The sequence below is a fragment of the Conger conger genome, chromosome 14, assembly GCF_963514075.1.
Source record: "Conger conger chromosome 14, fConCon1.1, whole genome shotgun sequence".
NCBI classification, from domain to species: domain Eukaryota; kingdom Metazoa; phylum Chordata; class Actinopteri; order Anguilliformes; family Congridae; genus Conger; species Conger conger.
In genome coordinates, this window is record NC_083773.1 from 44,770,013 (window position 1) to 44,789,539 (window position 19,527).

General features: G+C 43.3%; 1 protein-coding gene across 2 annotated transcripts in view; it reads right to left on the reverse strand.

The window, feature by feature from the left end:
* LOC133109784 (glutaminase liver isoform, mitochondrial-like) overlaps positions 1-19,462 on the reverse strand; it is a 27,234-nt gene extending 7,772 nt beyond the window's left edge. Inside the window, exons 1-9 of one of the 2 annotated variants that reach the window (XM_061219376.1) lie at positions 19,123-19,462; positions 18,250-18,349; positions 12,007-12,128; positions 6,382-6,511; positions 6,223-6,302; positions 3,465-3,628; positions 2,021-2,079; positions 723-755; positions 20-78 (exon numbers count right to left, since the gene is read on the reverse strand). In XM_061219376.1, coding sequence (XP_061075360.1) covers positions 20-78; positions 723-755; positions 2,021-2,079; positions 3,465-3,628; positions 6,223-6,302; positions 6,382-6,511; positions 12,007-12,128; positions 18,250-18,349; positions 19,123-19,295 — 920 coding nt within the window. In that variant the 5' untranslated portion in view covers positions 19,296-19,462. Of the gene's footprint in view, positions 1-19; positions 79-722; positions 756-2,020; positions 2,080-2,466; positions 2,590-3,464; positions 3,629-6,222; positions 6,303-6,381; positions 6,512-12,006; positions 12,129-18,249; positions 18,350-19,122 lie in introns of those variants that run through there. The other variant, XM_061219377.1, reaches the window with a different exon arrangement.
* Positions 19,463-19,527: the final 65 nt, after the last annotated feature.

Sequence of the window (19,527 nt, forward strand, 5' to 3'; positions counted from 1 at the left end):
TCAATAAGTATGAACTCACGTGGCATTGTTGAAGCCCACATACTCTCTGCCTGCCATCTCATTGAGAAAATTCATCATCTAAAACAGACAGGAAACTCCATTATAACCACAGTGAACCAGCAATAAATCAAATAGAAATAAGACACCAAGCCCAATAACACATCACGAAATCAATGGAACAATATGAGAGTCCAAAGTTAAGTTAAAGGTTACATGAATTGACTAGAACTAATGGAGTTAGCTAATTTTCACTGCACTGTTTATGTATTTATGTATCATTAATTCCTGTTACCAACTACATTAGGTAACGCCAATTCATACTGGAATGAAAACAAAACAGGTTTACTAATTACAGTATAAGTTTATCCTATGGCTTTCTAATGTATAAATATGAATGTAACTAATACACTAGTATGAGCAAATGTGTTAATACATTTGCTCATAATAGTGAGCAAATGTATTAACACATTTTATTCCAATTGTATTTATCTTCATGAATGTATTTGTACATCAATTAATTCATGTTTGCAACTACATTCTACAGATTGTAGAAAATTCTACAAACTGTGCCCAATGCGAATTGCAGGACAATGCAGCTCATAAGATTTAAAAATGGAAACACCAATTTATGCAGTTTTAGCCGGAACATATTCAGTAGGGAAGAGAAAATGGGAAGAATTGCTTGGATTCTTCTCCTTCTCTGGACCAAGGAATATACTTACGTAGTCAAACTTCTCTGCCATGTTTGAGTCAGGCTAGAGGAAACAAAGAGATTGAAACAAAAATTGAAATGCAGCAGTCTACCACAGGGTGGAGGAATTTTACAGTTTAAGTCCCTCTCGCTGTGGAATGAGGTGTGCCCTGTTAGGGTTGGAATGAAAACCTACAGGGTAGTAGAATTCCAGGAACAGGTTTGGGCAGCCCTGCTCCAGCTGTTGAATGAGGTGTGCTCTGTTAGGTTTGGAGTGTAAACCTACAGGACTCAGGGTCGGGTTGGTTACCACTGGGCTAAGACCACTCTGAAAGTGTAGAGATTTACTTTCACCGTGCTGTTCAATGTGATGCCCTTTGAATGTGTGCGGTAGGTTTTATCTGCACTGGCTAAATCAGGGCAATCCAGAGCGATGAACCTGCCTGCTTTTAGGAATTGAACCAATAATCTCTCACAAATAAACTCAAATCAACAAAGTAAGGGTAGGTCAAAGGTGAAGGTGGAAGGACATTCAGAAACTAAGAGACCTGGTTGATTGGCAGGAGGAGAGGGGTATATGAAACACAGCACATCTCAGAAAAGAATCTGATTGGTGCCTAAACTGGGCTGGGCTGCCTGTAGTGGCCTATCCGTGCTGCCGTAATAGCTCTTCCCCCGCGATAACGCCAGAGAGTGTTGGAATCGCTCCAGGTGTGAGTGGCTATAAGGCTGACATCTGTACACAGTGCTGTCTGTCTGTTCCCCAAATCACTCTGTCCTTATTTACCCTCCTGCTCTCTTCCACAGACAGACACACACACACACACACACACACACACTGTTATTGCCACATGTCATATTTGGCAAGCTCAAGTTTCTAGAGGCTGAATATGCACACATGCACAGACTCGCATGCAGGCATGCACACACACACACACACTTGCACGCACACACACATACACACAGTATCTCTTCCCTCTTCCTCCCACATTCTCCTATCACTCTCTCCCTCTATCATACACTCTCCTATCTCCTCAGAAGTGCGATCCCTCTTGAGTACCTCAATGAAATGGGGGTCTGTTCTCAGTAGACACCCCTTTCCCCTCATGCATCTGTTTCTGTTTTTTCTTTTTTCAAATTACCCTGGGCCAGTTAGCTGTATAAACACTGGTTTGTATGAACTTTGGCCAAACTAAATGTTTCATAGAGGCACAAATGACAGTTGCTAAAATGTCAGATCACATAAATGCTTGGCTGACTAAACAACTGCAATCAGAAGCCAATGTAAAGTCCGTTGTGTACAGACGTCACGGTGGTCAGACTGTTTACCTTGATAAGAGAGGTGATGACTATTGCTCCAGCATTGACCATTGGATTGTGGGGTTTCTCTGGGGAAAGGGGGGAAAAGAACATAGAGCTCATTCCAATAACTTATTTTATCCTTCCTCCTCTCCTTGTGCTGTGCCTGACCTGGAAATAAATTGAGATCTGCCATCGCAAAGGACATCCTAACCTATTAACCCCCTATGTGCAGATGCAACCTGCATGCTACATCTCCCTTAACAGATGGATGCGACCTGTGTGTTAAATCTCCCTTAACAGATCGATAGGCCGCCTCAGTCCATAATGGGTTACATTACATTATTGGCATTTGGCAGACGCTCTCATCCAGAGCAACGTACAGTTGATTAGACTAAGCAGGAGACAATCCTCCCCTGGAGCAATGCAGGGTTAAGGGCCTTGCTCAAGGGCCCAACGGCTGTGCGGACCCTTACCGTGTCTACACCGGGGATCGAACCACCGACCTTGTGGGTCCCAGTCATCTACCTTAACCACTACGCTACAGGCCGCCCCTTAAAGGAGTTAGGTGCCAGGAGCTAGCAGCTAGGAGTGCATCCTTTGCGACCTGCAAGGACATTCCATGAGTGAGTGAGTTAGTCCCAAGTCAGGTACGTGATGCGCTTTGCATCTAAAGAAGGAAATATCACTGTGGCACTCAAACCAACAGCACAACAAAGATGTTGAATTAACCAAATGATCTTTTAATGAACCAAGTCAGGCTTAACTTAAGCCAGGCTCAGGTCTAAACACCACGAGTGCTATATCTGGCCTCCTGGTCACTGCTTGTCCAGCTGCTCAGTTTGAGAGGACAGCTCTTGATATTGATGTCTGGGTTGTGCCATATTTTCCATTTTGTTACAGTGGGCTTAATGGTGCTCATGGGAAGGTTCTGTTAACACATTTCCGCTTTTTGCCTCCGAACAACTTCACTCAAGTTCCACAGGCAGCGCCTGACAGCAGGACTGATCTGATCTGCTTTTTCAGTTGTAAGACCAGACAATACTGATGATATAACAGGTGGATTCAAAATGAACAAAGGTGGACCTGGTTAATGTAATGTTTTCTCTCAAGAAAATGGAATACACCGGGCCCAATATAGGTTAGTAATGCAAGAGGGGTATTTAATGGGCTGATATGGTTTTTATGCATGTCAGGTTACTCCTGCCTTAGCCCTAGAACTGGAGTTGGTCCCCAGCCATGGTGGCTGCCCACAGATCGTAAGTAACTAGGATGGGTCAAATGCAGGGGACAAATTACCCCATGGGGTTCATAATTTATATAATTTATTTGTCTTTGACATTAGAGAGTTCTTACTTAGATCTTATCAGTTACATCTATAAAACAGACTATCAGAGTAAAACAGAGTATCAGGCAGGCATCTGATGAGGGATACGGGGCGGGGGAAACCCGGTTGAGTAGGTGCTCCGCCCACCTTCCTCGTCGAGTGACAGCTTGTTGAACTTCAGGCCGCTGGGCTCCATGCCCACGTATTGGTGCACGCGCTCAGTGCCGACCTCGTCCACCGCCATGGCATACTCCAGGGGCTTCACGCAGGACTGCAGGCAGAACGGCACCTTGGTGTCCCCCACCGAGTGCCTCCACGAGAGGGGGAGAGAGAGGAGCCTGAGTTCTGCTGTGTTCGGTCTTTATGTAAAGGTTTTAGCGGTGGTGTTGGTTCGGTCTTTATGTAAAGGTTTTAGCGGTGGTGTTGGTTCGGTCTTTATGTAAAGGTTTTAGCGGTGGTGTTGGTTCGGTCTTTATGTAAAGGTTTTAGCGGTGGTGTTGGTTCGGTCTTTATGTAAAGGTTTTAGAGGTGGTGTTGGTTCGGTCTTTATGTAAAGGTTTTAGCGGTGGTGTTGGTTTGGTCTTTATGTAAAGGTTTTAGCGGCGGTGTTGGTTCGGTCTTTATGTAAAGGTTTTAGCGGTGGTGTTGGTTCGGTCTTTAGGTAAAGGTTTTAGCGGTGGTGTTGGTTCGGTCTTTATGTAAAGGTTTTAGCGGTGGTGTTGGTTCGGTCTTTATGTAAAGGTTTTAGCGGTGGTGTTGGTTCGGTCTTTATGTAAAGGTTTTAGCGGCGGTGTTGGTTCGGTCTTTATGTAAAGGTTTTAGCGGTGGTGTTGGTTCGGTCTTTATGTAAAGGTTTTAGCGGTGGTGTTGGTTCGGTCTTTATGTAAAGGTTTTAGCGGTGGTGTTGGTTCGGTCTTTAGGTAAAGGTTTTAGCGGCGGTGTTGGTTCGGTCTTTATGTAAAGGTTTTAGCGGTGGTGTTGGAACAGCTCTATGCTGCTGGCCTGGTGCTGCTGTTGCCCACTGCAAAACTGGGCCTTGACAGTAAATGTAAAAAATATGAAAATTATGGTCTGGCGATGAAAGCCCAGATCTCAGGAAAACAGATACTGCTTCACGCTTGGAAACACCACCCTATAAGATACACTAAATGACGATTATCTGGACTAAAAAGAGTGAATCAGGGAGCTTTGGTCTAGCAGTCAATACTATAAAACCAAAAGACCACTTTTTATATAATGTCAATTTTTATATTTATTTTTTACATATCATAAATATTGCCATTTCAAATATTTGATTATGCCGTCCAGTCAATTCTGCTCTATGGAAGTGAAATATGGAGTTCACTCAGTCAGCAAGAGAGGGAGTAAACGCATGATAATGGAAAGAGAGCTGAGAATCAAACCTGAGGCTGGGGTAGAACTACTGCTGAACAGCACCGGGACCACAAGTGGTCACCATAACTACCGACCGCAGGAGGAATACTACCCCACCCTTCTACAAAAACTTCTATCAACATTCAAACCTGGCCCTCAGGGCCAGAAATAGTACTGCTGATTTTCATCCCCACCCTCCAATCAGGGACTGATTTAAACCTGACACACCAGGTGAGTGTACTCTGTGGCCAGTGACATCACTGGACTACAGACTAACTATGGAGAAAAGCAGCAGTGCTACTCTCACCATTGCAGGTGGAACATTGTAGGGTGTGAGCTGTCTTGGTGCCTCTGTTGCTCCAACCAAACAAGCCCCAAGAAGGAGCCCTCGTTCTCAGTAACTAAACTCCCATCTTACATCAACTATCTGAGCCATAACTACAGTACAGCCATCCAAGCCATAACTACAACTATCCGAGCCATAACTGTAAAGATGTGGGTTTCGGAGGACCAAGTGCGACAATGAAGGGGAGCTTTTATGAAACGTGAAAGAGTGCGGTCCAAGGACCGAGTATGATCCATCTGTTAAGGGGATCCTTAGGTTACTCACAGACCGTGATGTAACCACTAGTAGCAAAGTGGAATAAAAATAAGAAGAAGGTTTCACAGCAAACTGGCAACATAAAACTACCCTGAAACAAGGGAGCGAGAATAAGAAACAGAAATAAAGTGGGGGACTTCCGACACACGACCAAGATCAACCAAATAACCCTCCGCCTCATGCTCCTCTAGTAATCCCAGGAGCGCACATCCGAGGGAGTCACAACAGGTAGAGAACATGACTGCCTATTCAAGGGCAGCCCATCCCAGAGTGGAAACCACACCTCCGGCTAACATCGACCTAACTTGGTGACATGGCAGGTCATGATGAAAGCTGTACACCCAGCGAACTCCACCTCTAGCCCTACTAGCAGCGAGACAGCTACCAAAACAAGGTGAGAAGGGAATAAGTACAACCCCCTATCCAGGTCCAAAGCTGCGGGCCATTCCTACATCCCATCCATACGGCAGACAGCACTACAGACCGTGCAATGCTGTGTGGCTTACAGTCCTACACACAGCACTGAGTAAGTAGGATGTTCTAACTGACATGTAGCCCGACACACAGAACACAGATCAGCACTGTGTACAGAGTGGCTGCAGTGCTATGCACAGCATTATGTATAGTAGTAGGTTCAGAAGCACGCACAGTCCTGGACATAGCACAGGGAACAGTAAGGTGTTCAGACTGCCTAATAGCTCTACCTACAGCACAGTGTTCATTTGTGGCATCATCGCCCTGCCCACTGTGCTGCGTTCTTACTGGTTTCACGAGTGCAGTCTCTGGATAACGCTACCGTAGCTTTGTAACCAACAGAAAAGAGAAATGAAAAAAAACTACATAAAGCCACCCAGCCTATTGTATATGTGGCTTAGTGAACAACCTAAAAGTGACAATAAACTGAGACTGAATAAGGCTTCCGTCTCTTACCTCTGCCCATCCACTGTGCACAGGGACACGCCCCAGAGGTCAGGGCTGGTCTTCGCCAGGTGGGGAATCAGGTCAGCTACCTGCAGAGAGGTCTGTTAGAGCAGGCTAACCAACCGAAACCTGGGGGCAACATGTGTGTGCTTTTACAGACAGACTGACCTGCCCCTCCTCGTGCTTCTGCGTAGTGTTGTAGATCTGGTCGATGGTCGAAACGAAGGGCTCAAAATCTGGGATGATGAATTTCTTCCTGAAGGCCTGGGTCAGCAAGACAATGTTACTGCCCACACACCTGAAACAGGTAACACCACAATAAGACCACACTATACACACCTGTTACACAGGTAACACCCAAGAGCACCACAATAAGAAGTTTGTTTGTGCATGTGTGAGTCTCTGTCTGTATGATTTTGTGGGTTTCTGCGCATGTGTTTGTGTCTGTGTGTGTGTGTGTGTGTGTCTGTATGTGTGTGTCTGAGTGTCTGAAAAAAAATTGCACTTATGATGACTATATGTTTAGAACAACATTTCATGTGTATTTTACTAGCTATGGATGTGATGCTTTACAGTTTTTACAATCGTCTTCACACTTGTCTCAATACCATTTTCAAAACACTTAACACATTCACTATATCATTAGACTATGTGAACTAAACTGTGGATATTTTTGCATTGCTTTCATACTAAAGGCATTCAATCACCACTTCTTCCAAAAGTCATGAATACCTCTCTCAGCCAAAGTTCACTACCAGCAAAAGTTTGTACAAATACAGCAAATTTTGCAGACATTTAGATACTCTGTTCAAAACAGTGAACTTTCAGTTCAAAACCCAATAAAATTCTGATCATTGTGGAAGGAAATATGCTGCATTTTGGCAGAAAAATGAAACTATATGCTTGAAATACATAAGACAGATCATTCTGATTTGAGCAGAAAGTTTATTCAGTTTATTCAATTGTTTTGTTGGCAGCCTTGTTACCATCTATGCAAAAGTGATCATACTTGCATTGAAATGTGCACATATATAGGGTAAATAGAGATTTTTCCGCTATTACTGCTGAAACACCTGGCTGTCATTTCAGTGAACAACCTGCCCAGGGGCCTCATTTATAAACGTTGCGTAGGCACAAAAGAATGCGTACGCCACTTTCTAAGCAAACTTTGGCATTTATAAAAAACAAACTTGACGGGAAAATGTGCGGTCCTCCACGGAAACTCTGACCCATGCGTACGCACATTAACTGGAGAAATGAGAAACTGTGCCTTTAATGCTCGTGACGTAAGACCAGGAAAACGGGAAGTGAAACAGGATTTAAAAAGGTATAAAGATTTGCCGGGAGTTGTGGCTGGGTATGGCTGCTGTAAGGACGTGCTTCGTCCCTGTTATACTTATTAAAGTGTTGTGTTGTTGAATCTCGCTATACGGGTTCTCTCCCTTCCTAAGTGCAACACAACATTTGGCGACGAGAGAAGTCGAAAATGATATACAACAGATACCACTGTGTAAAATAAATCGAAATTGATTGTTGTTGATTGTACTCTTAAAGGGTTCTGATTTTCTGCATGTTTACACTAGGACTCGGAACTATACTGTCCTCTCAGGTCCTATTTGCACTTGTTCTTGTGTTTAATTTGCACTTTGTTGTACGTCGCTCTGGATAAGAGCGTCTGCTAAATGCCATGCAATGTAATGTAATGTAATGTAATGAAATATTACCTCTCACGTATCATATACGAAGAGTTAATTTGCAAAAACGGATAAAGGCCTCTCTTACAACGAATATACAAACAGCTGTTTGATTGATGCTCCCTGGAGTGCCCAAAAAATATGATTTAGGATGATAAATATAAACGGAGATGTTGTTGTAAAATAATACCTCAAATATGAAGACGAATTGTTAAACAATACTTCATGTTATTAAATGTATTCTCATAAATGCTTTTGAAACACACACATGAGCAAATCAGTTAACCTTTGGTGCAAAATGCATTTCAACCACCAAAACACTTAATATTTCACCCAAAAGTGACTCTTGCTGCCATAACTATAGCACATGCTTTCTCCCATAAGTCTACTTTGTCACTCAATGTTCAATGAACTACAAAACACAAACAACTTGGAGCATTGCTAAATACATATATTATATGTTTCCCTTTCCTCTATTTTTGCATCCACAAATATTTCAAGCCAAGCAGCTAAAGAAACTTTTGATCTGTTGGTTTGCCTCTCACAATAGACGTCATGACTGAGTGTGGTAAATTTACAGTAAACTGTAAATGAATGAATGTTTTACTATATTGGAAACCAAGAATAACTATTTTTACTGTGTAATGTAAAACAATATATGATAAAGAAACAAATCACAAAAGCAACGGTATTCTTCAGAGGTTTTACAGTATTTTGACATTTGTTCTCACAGTGCAATATACTGTAATTCAGAAAAGAAAAATACAATACAATCAAATACTCAAAATACATCAGAAGTCTACTGTTGGCCTGGCCCATCCATCCTGTCCTCTGCATTTGGCCATAGATTTTCATCAACATCACTCCAAATGTTATCTCTTGCTATACACCGAGGAAAACATCTCTTTGTGTGGCTTTTCCAGCCCTGGATGTGTTCCACTGTTATGTCTATACACCCAGCAGCCATTGCATCTAGAAGTGACATCTGTTCATGTGGGTGATGGTCCTAAACCTTCACATATACCTTCATAAACTTCATATTGGTATCTGAGTTCCTTGACACCCTCAGAGTTCCTGTCAAAGGGGACAGTGTACAACTGTTTCATCCTGATCTGATGTTTCTGTAGCACTCTTGAAATGGTTGTAGTGCTTACACTGTCAGTGTTTGGAAATATGTTGTTGTCTGCGATTATGTTGTTGCATATTTCTCTTAGCCTGATGCTGTTGTTGACAATGACCATCCCAACTATTGTAACCTCCTGTTGAGATGTAAACATTCTTCCCCTACCCCTCTGACTGTGTGAGGTAACCGCTGGGTCCTGTAGTGTGTCAAAGACAAATGTGCACTGATACATCTGCTTTTTCTGGAGACTTCTCAAATCACAGTACTGCTGTAATATACACATCAATTGAACTCCTTCAGTCAGAATGCTGCAAATACTGTATAGTACCTGTTGGTTTGCCTGAAAATCCTCACTATTGAAGCCACTGTGGATCTAGGCAAGTTTGGTTGAACCCTCAACCTGCTTCCCTCAGGGACAGACCATGATTTACCAATGACTGTGGCTCTGATTTCATCAGACACAACTGTTCTTGCTCTTCCGCAACGTCTTCTGCCTCTGCCTCTGCCTCTGCCTCTGCCTCTGCCTCTGCCTCTGCCTCTGCCTCTGCCTGCATCCATTTTCCCCACCAAGGCTAAAGAATTCAAATGCCAATCCAAAGATGGCCCCTTTTGTGTATGTGGTAACGGGGCACAAACAACAAACACCTGGGGCCTCATTTATAAAACTGCTTAGGATTCACGTCAAAAGGTTGCGTTAGCATGAAACCTAGGACATGCGTACGCAAAAACATATTCTGATTTATAAAACGGTGCATACGCACGTCCCACGCCAGTTTTCCTTTATAAATCACAATCAACTCTAAATGTGGCGCAACTTTGCCAGCTTCATGTCCCGCCCACAGTTGCCTATAAATAGGCAGTGAAACACCCCTAGTGAATATGCATTTCACGAAGACGACAATGCCAAATGCTGAAAAGAAAGCCAAGAAAAGGGATTTCAGCCATTTGATTGCCTCTGAAAAGCTACAGGTGTGGGAATTATCCTGATTGATTGTAAATGACGAACAGTTCTGCACAACGAATGTGATGATGACGATGATAATAATAATAATAATAATAATAATAATAATACACGTTATTTGTCTAGCACCATTGAAAACACAGTTACAAAATTAAGAGATAAAACGAACAAAAATTTATAACAATAAACACATAATATATGAATATGATAACAATATATGAAACTATGCTCGTATCTGCCCGACTGACTGACATTGTAAACGGCATCAGTGCAGCGCAATTTGTCCGACTGTTCACCATATTATTTATGAGAATACATTTAATAACATGAAGTATTGTTTAACAATTCGTCTTCATATTTGAGGTATTATTTTACAACAACATCTCCGTTTATATTTATCATCCTAAATCATATTTTTTGGGCACTCCAGGGAGCATCAATCAAACAGCTGTTTGTATATTCGTTGTAAGAGAGGCCTTTATCCGTTTTTGCAAATTAACTCTTTGTATATGATACGTGAGAGGTAATATTTCATTACATTACATTACATTACATTGCATGGCATTTAGCAGACGCTCTTATCCAGAGCGACGTACAACAAAGTGCAAATTAAACACAAGAACAAGTGCAAATAGGACCTGAGAGGACAGTATAGTTCCGAGTCCTAGTGTAAACATGCAGAAAATCAGAACCCTTTAAGAGTACAATCAACAACAATCAATTTCGATTTATTTTACACAGTGGTATCTGTTGTATATCATTTTCGACTTCTCTCGTCGCCAAATGTTGTGTTGCACTTAGGAAGGGAGAGAACCCGTATAGCGAGATTCAACAACACAACACTTTAATAAGTATAACAGGGACGAAGCACGTCCTTACACGCAGCCATACCCAGCCACAACTCCCGGCAAATCTTTATACCTTTTTAAATCCTGTTTCACTTCCCGTTTTCCTGGTCTTACGTCACGAGCATTAAAGGCACAGTTTCTCATTTCTCCAGTTAATGTGCGTACGCATGGGTCAGAGTTTCCGTGGAGGACCGCACATTTTCCCGTCAAGTTTGTTTTTTATAAATGCCAAAGTTTGCTTAGAAAGTGGCGTACGCATTCTTTTGTGCCTACGCAACGTTTATAAATGAGGCCCCTGGGCAGGTTGTTCACTGAAATGACAGCCAGGTGTTTCAGCAGTAATAGCGGAAAAATCTCTATTTACCCTATATATGTGCACATTTCAATGCAAGTATGATCACTTTTGCATAGATGGTAACAGGGCTGCCAACAAAACAATTGAATAAACTGAATAAACTTTCTGCTCAAATCAGAATGATCTGTCTTATGTATTTCAAGCATATAGTTTCATTTTTCTGCCAAAATGCAGCATATTTCCTTCCACAATGATCAGAATTTTATTGGGTTTTGAACTGAAAGTTCACTGTTTTGAACAGAGTATCTAAATGTCTGCAAAATTTGCTGTATTTGTACAAACTTTTGCTGGTAGTGAACTTTGGCTGAGAGAGGTATTCATGACTTTTGGAAGAAGTGGTGATTGAATGCCTTTAGTATGAAAGCAATGCAAAAATATCCACAGTTTAGTTCACATAGTCTAATGATATAGTGAATGTGTTAAGTGTTTTGAAAAAGTAGACATGGTATTGAGAAGTGTGAAAACGATTGTAAAAAACTGTAACTTGTGGAAGAACCTATGCACTTGTAAGTCGCTTTGGATTAAAAGCGTCTGCCAAATGACTAAAATGTAAATGTAAATGTCTGTCTGTGTGCATGTGTATGTGTATGTGTGTGTCTGTGTATGTGTGTGTGTATATGTGTGTGTGTGTGTATGTGTGTGTGTGTGTGTGTCTCTGTACGTATGTGTGTGCGTCTGTGTATGTGTGTGTGTATGTGTCTGTGTATGTGTTTGTGTCTGTGTGTATGTGTGTCTCTGTACATATGTGTGTGTGTATGTGTGTGTGTCTGTGTATGTGTGTGTGTGTCTGTGTATGTGTGTGTGGTACATACTTTTGGAAAAGCTCCCTGTCCATCAGGACCTCAGTGATGGACTCCTTTGTGGCTTGCCTCAGCTTGCCCATGCACTCCTGCAGACGGGGGTCAGAGGTCAGCAGGCCTGTGCTCCTCAGCGCCTGAGAGGGTGGAAGAACAGCACAACTGACACAGTGTCATACACACCACCCACACACACCACCCTCACACATCACCCTCACACACCACCCTCACACACCACCCTCACACACCACCCACACACCACCCTCACACTCACACACCACCCACACACCATCCACACACACCACCCACACACCACCCTCACACACCACCCACACACCACCCTCACACACCACCCACACACCACCCTCACACACCACCCACACACCACCCACACACCACCCTCACACACCACCCACACACCACCCTCACACTCACACACCACCCACACACCATCCACACACACCACCCACACACCACCCTCACACACCACCCACACACCACCCTCACACACCACCCACACACCACCCTCACACACTCACACACCACCCACACACACCACCCTCACACACTACCCTCACACCACCCTCACACACCACCCTCACACATCACCCTCACACACCACCCACACACCACCCTCACACATCACCCACACACACCACCCTCACACACCACCCACACACACACCACCCACACACACCACCCTCACACACCACCCACACACACCACCCTCACACACCACCCACACACACCACCCACACACACTACCCTCACACACCACCCTCAAACACCACCCACACACCACCCTCACACACAACCCTCACACACCACCCACACACCACCCTCACACACCACCCACACACCACCCACACACCATCCACACACACCACCCTCACACACCACCCACACACCACCCACACACCACCCTCACACACCACCCACACACCACCCTCACACACCACCCACACACCACCCTCACTCAGCCACAGTCAATCTCAGCACACAGACGAGGGGGTGTCCTGTAGTGTAGTGGTTAAGGTACATGACTGGGACACTCAAGGTCGGTGGTTCTAATCCCGGTGTAGCCACAGTAAGATCCGCACAGCTGTTGGGCCCTTGAGCAAGGCCCCTAACCCTGCATTGCTCCAGGGGAGGATTGTCTCCTGCTTAGTCTAATCAACTGTACGTTGCTCTGGCAATAATGTAATGTAAAAGCACTTCAAATACAGTCATGTATTTCATATGTACACCACAACTGTAGCACTGTGTGATCTCTATGGTGTAAAATAGTAACGGGTTCTCATGTAGTACTGCATGTGGACTGTAGGGTGTAAAACAATCACTGGCTCTCCTTGTAGTACAGTGTGGCCTGTAGGAACTGGTGGGACATTTGACTCAGCCTAAGGCAGGCACGTGAAGGAGTGCCACTCATTTCACAGCTCTGTTCCTAAAACACTCTCTGTAGCAGGAGCCAGCTGCTGGTGATCCGGTTCCCCAGTGGATGAACCTGAACCTCCAGGTGTTTGATGACACTGCTGAGCAGCCTCGTGTTACAGTAAAGCTCCTTAAGCATGCCCATCAGCTCAAACTCTATCATGGGTCAACACAGAAAGGGTTTCATTCTATTTGTGTCTTTATGCAAGTGTGTATGTTTGAGTCTCTGTTTGTCTGTGAGTGTGCTGCACGTGCATGTGTGTGTGTGTGTGTGTGTGTGTGTATTGGGCAAATTTGGCGCTCACTTGAAAACCTCTGTTTTCAGCAAATGGAATTGCATGCATCCTATGTATACATCTGACATCTGTTGACTTGATGATATTGATCAGACTGATCAGATGTGTGTGTGTGCTGTACTCACAGACATAAAGCATCAGGTGAGTATGTGTTTGTGCTGTACTCACAGATATAAAGCATCAGGTGAGTATGTGTGTGTTGTACTCACAGACATAAAGAGGCAGGTGAGTATGTGTGTGTGCCGTACTCACAGATATAAAGCATCAGGTGAGTATGTGTGTGTGTGCTGTACTCACAGACATAAAGAGGCAGGTGAGTATGTGTGTGTGTTGTACTCACAGATATAAACCATCAGGTGAGTATGTGTGTGTGCTGTACTCACAGATATAAAGCATCAGGTGAGTATGTGTGTGTGTTGTACCCACAGACATAAAGAGGCAGGTGAGTATGTGTGTGTGCTGTACTCACAGATATAAAGCATCAGGTGAGTATGTATGTGTGTGCTGTACTCACAGACATAAAGAGGCAGGTGAGTATGTGTGTGTGTTGTACTCACAGATATAAACCATCAGGTGAGTATGTGTGTGTGCTGTACTCACAGATATAAAGCATCAGGTGAGTATGTGTGTGTGTTGTACCCACAGACATAAAGAGGCAGGTGAGTATGTGTGTGTGCTGTACTCACAGATATAAAGCATCAGGTGAGTATGTGTGTGTGCTGTACTCACAGATATAAAGCATCAGGTCAGTATGTGTGTGTGCTGTACTCACAGACATACAGAGGCAGGTGAGTATGCGTGTGTGTGTGTGTGCTGTACTCACAGATATAAAGCATCAGGTGAGTATGTGTGTGTGTGTGTGTGCTGTACTCACAGACATAAAGCATCAGGTGAGTATGCATGTGTGTTGTACTCACAGATATAAAGAGGCAGGTGAGTATGTGTGTGTGTTGTACTCACAGACATAAAGAGGCAGGTGAGTATGTGTGTGTGCTGTACTCACAGATATAAAGCATCAGGTGAGTATGTGTGTGTGCTGTACTCACAGATATAAAGCATCAGGTGAGTATGTGTGTGTTGTGCTCACAGACATAAAGCATCAGGTGAGTATGTGTTTGTGGCGTACTCACAGATATAAAGCATCAGATGAGTATGTGTGTGTGCTGTACTCACAGATATAAAGCATCAGGTGAGTATGCGTGTGTGTGTGTGTGTGCTGTACTCACAGACATAAAGAGGCAGGTGAGTATGTGTGTGTGCTGTACTCACAGATATAAAGCATCAGGTGAGTATGTGTGTGTGCTGTACTCACAGATATAAAGAGGCAGGTGAGTATGTGTGTGTGTTGTACTCACAGACATAAAGAGGCAGGTGAGTATGTGTGTGTGCTGTACTCACAGATATAAAGCATCAGGTGAGTATGTGTGTGTGCTGTACTCACAGATATAAAGCATCAGGTGAGTATGTGTGTGTTGTGCTCACAGACATAAAGCATCAGGTGAGTATGTGTTTGTGGCGTACTCACAGATATAAAGCATCAGATGAGTATGTGTGTGTGCTGTACTCACAGATATAAAGCATCAGGTGAGTATGCGTGTGTGTGTGTGTGTGCTGTACTCACAGATATAAAGCATCAGGTGAGTATGTGTGTGTGTGTGTGTGCTGTACTCACAGACATAAAGCATCTGGTGAGTATGCATGTGTGTTGTACTCACAGATATAAAGAGGCAGGTGAGTATGTATGTGTGTGCTGTACTCACAGACATAAAGCATCAGGTGAGTATGTGTGTGTTGTACTCACAGACATAAAGAGGCAGGTGAGTATGTGTTTGTGCTGTACTCACAGATATAAAGCATCAGGTGAGTATGTGTGTGTGCTGTACTCACAGATAAAAAGCATCAGGTCAGTATGTGTGTGTGCTGTACTCACAGACATAAAGAGGCAGGTGAGTATGTGTGTGTGTGTGCTGTACTCACAGACATAAAGAGGCAGGTGAGTATGTGTGTGTGTTGTACTCACAGACATAAAGAGGCAGGTGAGTATGTGTGTGTGTTGTACTCACAGATATAAAGCATCAGGTGAGTATGTGTGTGTGCTGTACTCACAGATATAAAGCATCAGGTGAGTATGTGTGTGTGCTGTACTCACAGATATAAAGCATCAGGTGAGTATGTGTGTGTGCTGTACTCACAGATATAAAGCATCAGGTGAGTATGTGTGTGTTGTGCTCACAGACATAAAGCATCAGGTGAGTATGTGTTTGTGGCGTACTCACAGATATAAAGCATCAGATGAGTATGTGTGTGTGCTGTACTCACAGATATAAAGCATCAGGTGAGTATGCGTGTGTGTGTGTGTGTGCTGTACTCACAGATATAAAGCATCAGGTGAGTATGTGTGTGTGTGTGTGTGTGCTGTACTCACAGACATAAAGCATCTGGTGAGTATGCATGTGTGTTGTACTCACAGATATAAAGAGGCAGGTGAGTATGTGTGTGTGTGCTGTACTCACAGACATAAAGCATCAGGTGAGTATGTGTGTGTTGTACTCACAGACATAAAGAGGCAGGTGAGTATGTGTTTGTGCTGTACTCACAGATATAAAGCATCAGGTGAGTATGTGTGTGTGCTATACTCACAGATATAAAGCATCAGGTCAGTATGTGTGTGTGCTGTACTCACAGACATAAAGAGGCAGGTGAGTATGTGTGTGTGTGTGCTGTACTCACAGACATAAAGAGGCAGGTGAGTATGTGTGTGTGTTGTACTCACAGACATAAAGAGGCAGGTGAGTATGTGTGTGTGTTGTACTCACAGATATAAAGCATCAGGTGAGTATGTGTGTGTGCTGTACTCACAGATATAAAGCATCAGGTGAGTATGTGTGTGCTGTACTCACAGATATAAAACATCAGGTGAGTATGTGTGTGTGTTGTACTCACAGACATAAAGAGGCAGGTGAGTATGTGTGTGTGCTGTACTCACATACATAAAGAGGCAGGTGAGTATGTGTGTGTGTGTGTGCTCACAGACATAAAGAGGCAGGTGAGTATGTGTGTGTGTTGTACTCACAGATATAAAGCATCGGATGAGTATGTGTGTGTGCTGTACTCACAGATATAAACCATCAGGTGAGTATGTGTGTGTGTGCTGTACTCACAGATATAAAGCATCAGGTGATTATGTGTGTGTCCTGTACTCACAGATATAAAGCATCAGGTGAGTATGTGTGTGTTGTACTCACAGACATAAAGAGGCAGGTGAGTATGTGTGTGTGCCGTACTCACAGATATAAACCATCAGGTGAGTATGTGTGTGTGTTGTACTCACAGATATAAAGCATCAGGTGAGTATGTGTGTGTGTTGTACTCACAGACATAAAGAGGCAGGTGATTATGTGTGTGTGCTATACTCACAGACATAAAGCATCAGGTGAGTGTGTGTGTGTGCCGTACTCACAGATATAAAGCATCAGGTGAGTATGTGTGTGCTATACTCACAGACATAAAGCATCAGGTGAGTATGTGTGTGTGCTGTACTCACAGACATAAAGAGGCAGGTGAGTGTGTGTGTGTGTGTGTGCTGTACTCACAGATATAAAGCATCAGGTGAGTATGTGTGTGTTGTACTCACAGACATAAAGCAGCAGGTGAGTATGTGTGTGTGCCATACTCACAGATATAAAGCATCAGGTGAGTATGTGTGTGTTGTACTTACAGACATAAAGCATCAGGTGAGTATGTGTGTGTGCCATACTCACAGACATAAAGAGGCAGGTGAGTGTGTGTGTGTGTTGTACTCACAGACATAAAGAGGCAGGTGAGTGTGTGTGTGTGCCGTACTCACAGACATAAAGAGGCAGGTGAGTGTGTGTGTGCTGTACTCACAGACATAAAGCATCAGGTGAGTGTGTGTGTGTGCTGTACTCACAGACATAAAGAGGCAGGTGAGTGTGTGTGTGTGCTGTACTCACAGACATAAAGAGGCAGGTGAGTGTGTGTGTGTGTGCCATACTCACAGACATAAAGCATCAGGTGAGTATGTGTGTGTTGTACTCACAGACATAAAGCATCAGGTGAGTATGTGTGTGTGCCATACTCACATATATAAAGCATCAGGTGAGTATGTGTGTGTTGTACTCACAGACATAAAGCATCAGGTGAGTATGTGTGTGTGCCATACTCACAGACATAAAGAGGCAGGTGAGTGTGTGTGTGTGTTGTACTCACAGACATAAAGAGGCAGGTGAGTGTGTGTGTGTGCCATACTCACATACATAAAGAGGCAGGTGAGTGTGTGTGTGTGCGGTACTCACAGACATAAAGAGGCAGGTGAGTGTGTGTGTGTGCTATACTCACAGATATAAAGAGGCGGGTGAGTGTGTGTGTGTGCTGTACTCACAGACATAAAGAGGCAGGTGAGTGTGTGTGTGTGCTGTACTCACAGACATAAAGAGGCAGGTGTGTGTGTGTGTGTGTGTGTTGTACTCACAGACATAAAGAGGCAGGTGAGTGTGTGTGCCATACTCACAGACATAAAGCGGGTCACTGGAATGCGCTCTTCTCCCTCTGTGATGGTGTAGAACAGCATGTCCCCCAGCCCTGATAATAGACCTTTTCTACTTTCATTTCTTCCACACACACACACACACACACACACACACACACACACACACACACACACTTAAATTCACCCTGCTTCTATACACATTTTGGTATTTTGGCAGTGATCATTTTTGTTTCATGTCCTTTTTTTTATGCAATTGACATTAGCAATCTTATGTCTACTATTAGACAAACTGGTTGGATGAGTTTTCAGTTATGCTAAGGGTATGTGTCAACAGGTGTAACAATGGCTGAATTGACCTCAGATCTCCAAATAAAGTCAAATACTCAAACCCGTTTTATTTATGTATTTATTTATTTTCTTGATGTCACCTGTTTGCATAGTTGATCCAAATGTTTATGTATATGACCGCATAAGTAATATATTGTATTTTATAATACTGTGTATATCCCTGTGCATAGCAATAAAGCTTTAGTCTTACTTGTCTGATAATGTCTTCATATTGCCTGTTTAAAAAAATCTTGGAGTCAATCCAGTTGACACAATTCCTGTGTTAACATCACTGATACACTGAATACAGTGTTGACACGTGTTGTCCCAGAACACACAACAAGGCGAACAAGGTTCTGTAAATGGAAACAACAGCCTATGTGACGTTTTTTTTTCAATGTTATTTTAAGAGATAACTGAATGAAATATTGCAACCGAAATCAATCGACCGTTTTCCCGCATTATACTGTCAGTTAATATAAGCATAAATTCAGCCTAACATGTTGGAGGTGTTCAAAGTGGGACACGGCCCTATATCCCACTGAGGGTGAAATAAACAGCACTCACTTCGTGTCCGTGGCGATGGGATGAAGTGTCCTGTCAGTGCAGAATAACCGACAAACTGCTCCTTTCTTCGCAAAAAAGCTCCTGTTACACTGAAACAAAACCTGCTTTGGATCTTTCACCAGCCGCTGTAAAACCCGCGGGTTTCTCGCCAGTAAACTTTTTAAACAATACATACTGTACTTTTGTGCAAAATGGAAATTATGTTTGAAAATGTATACGTTACGTAGTAGTTGTGTGCAGAAAGAGATTTAGCAAACTATAACTATTCCAGCGTCCTGCCCGTTGAAAGCGTTCATTTTGTATCAACAGCTGCGTATTACTTCTGGTAAAGCCAGTGACAGTATAAAGTAATCGACTGACGTCGAGTTCACAGCGACCAAATTGACGTGCAAAATCAAGCAACAT